Below are 1,805 nucleotides of genomic sequence, written 5' to 3'. Positions count from 1 at the left end.
GACCAGGATGTCATGGGGCACAGTGTTCATCACCAATGTGCCCCCTTCTATTAGAAATCCATGCAAGATAACAGCAGAGGGATCCTCTACAGCTGATGTGATTGTAGATGCTGCTAAGAAAACAGCCTTGCAGTCCCACAGGGCTGTTTTCTTTCAATGAGTTACCAGTCTAACATCAGTCTGGTAGACTAACAACCAGTCCCAGACCCGGGACACTGGTGCACCTCGGCAGGTGGGAACCAGGGCTCTCCCCAACAACATCAAACAACGTGTGAACAGCTTGTTCAGACAGCTTCAGGGAGACACTCTCTCAGCCTCAGCCTTCAGGATGCCTTCCCACTGGCCCCGCAGGAGCAAAGCCAGCAAGCTCACTATCACCCTATCTCCATCCCTACCAGGAAGCACCAACACGTGCCTTCCTGAAGCACACCTCCTTTCTCAACAGCCAGCTATAAAATGGCATCTTATTTAAGCCCAGACACATGAGACCTTCACACTGCACACCCCTTTCCTTCAACCCACGCCGACTAGACAGACTTCCACACTTCTTCACTTGGGCACTTAACCACACTTCTTGTTCCTACACACTTACCTACAGCAATTCCAGGTGGACCTCCCATCAGACCTCCAATAAATGCTGTTGCACCTGCTAGCAGTGCTCCTCGACCAGAGTGTCTGACAGCAGCTTTCATTCCCTTCTCCTGAGAGAGATGGCAGAGCAGTTGCATCACATCATCAACATTGATGGGCATCTTGGCAAGTCAAGGTCCTGGAAAAGATGCTTTAAGTTATCTTTTGACCACTGTGACAGAGACTAAATCTTGCCACTAAACCAGTTGGAGGGAAATAGAGTTCAGGAGTCTGTGAGTGTAAACTGACAGAGCACAGTTAATACAGACAGCGGAAAAAAAATCACTTTCTCACTAATTTCTGGGAAAACCAAACTTCTTTGCAAACAGCTAAATTTACTGAATCTGCCAGTGAAACCACAGGGAGGACCATAAAAACTAATACATGGCTTTTTTTTTTTTTTCTAATTTCTGCATATCCAATATTCTCTTCCCCACGTTGCTTGCCTTGTCACAGCAGTACATCAGGAGGTGTAACAGAAACAAACGTGCATCAGAGCTGCAGGCACCAGTGCAGTGAGCAAGGAAAGAGGCTGCATGAAGACACAGTACAGCCTCTCTGCTTTAAGGAAGAAAGATTCTACCTGAAGAAAAAGGTTTTATCCCTTATTCTGCACTTTATGTTTCCTTGCTGTTGGGTCAGTAACTTGAATCAAACCTTTCAGAAATAGTTGCTACCCTCCAACTTTTCCAGGCACCCATCCTGCAATCTCAGGAGATATTCACAAAAAACCTGAGCCCTCAAGTGCAGCTCTGCTCGAGTACAATGTTACACAACGCCAAAATACCTCTGAATTTAACACCTCTTTTAATGATAGAACAGACTAAAAATATCCTCGTCTCATGTTGCAAAAATAGGTTCAATGCTAATGAAAGGCACCGATTCTGACCAATGAGATAAGAGAAAAAAAAAACCACAAAGTGAAATTAAGAAACTCCAGCCCTAAAGCAGAGTTGGAAGAGTGTTCAGAAAATAAGGCCCAAGGACTCGACACTGAACAATAAAAACTTGCCCACCAAGCAAGTGCCTTCCATTCTGCACAGCAACTGAGGAAAGGGCTTGTGCAGAGGGGAGGAGGGAAGTATCCAATATGATTAAATATAAAATCACACATACACAGAAGGCAGATTTACTGTTGTACACATAACATTAGCACTATCAAACAGATGAGTGTT

The 1,805-nt window shown here is 44.9% G+C and overlaps 1 protein-coding gene across 1 annotated transcript; it reads right to left on the bottom strand.

The window, feature by feature from the left end:
* Positions 1-592: 592 nt before the first annotated feature.
* Positions 593-752, bottom strand: LOC103773640 (protein C19orf12 homolog; the record flags this gene model as incomplete). Its single annotated transcript, XM_008941016.1, has 1 exon — positions 593-752. A coding segment is annotated over exon 1 (160 nt), but the record flags the coding sequence as incomplete, so codon positions are not given.
* Positions 753-1,805: the final 1,053 nt, after the last annotated feature.

Source organism: Merops nubicus, unplaced genomic scaffold (assembly GCF_000691845.1).
Source record: "Merops nubicus isolate BGI_N331 unplaced genomic scaffold, ASM69184v1 scaffold29995, whole genome shotgun sequence".
In the NCBI taxonomy this organism is placed as follows: domain Eukaryota; kingdom Metazoa; phylum Chordata; class Aves; order Coraciiformes; family Meropidae; genus Merops; species Merops nubicus.
The sequence above is the reverse complement of the archived record's forward strand: the minus strand, read 5'-3'. Positions and strand labels throughout refer to the sequence as shown.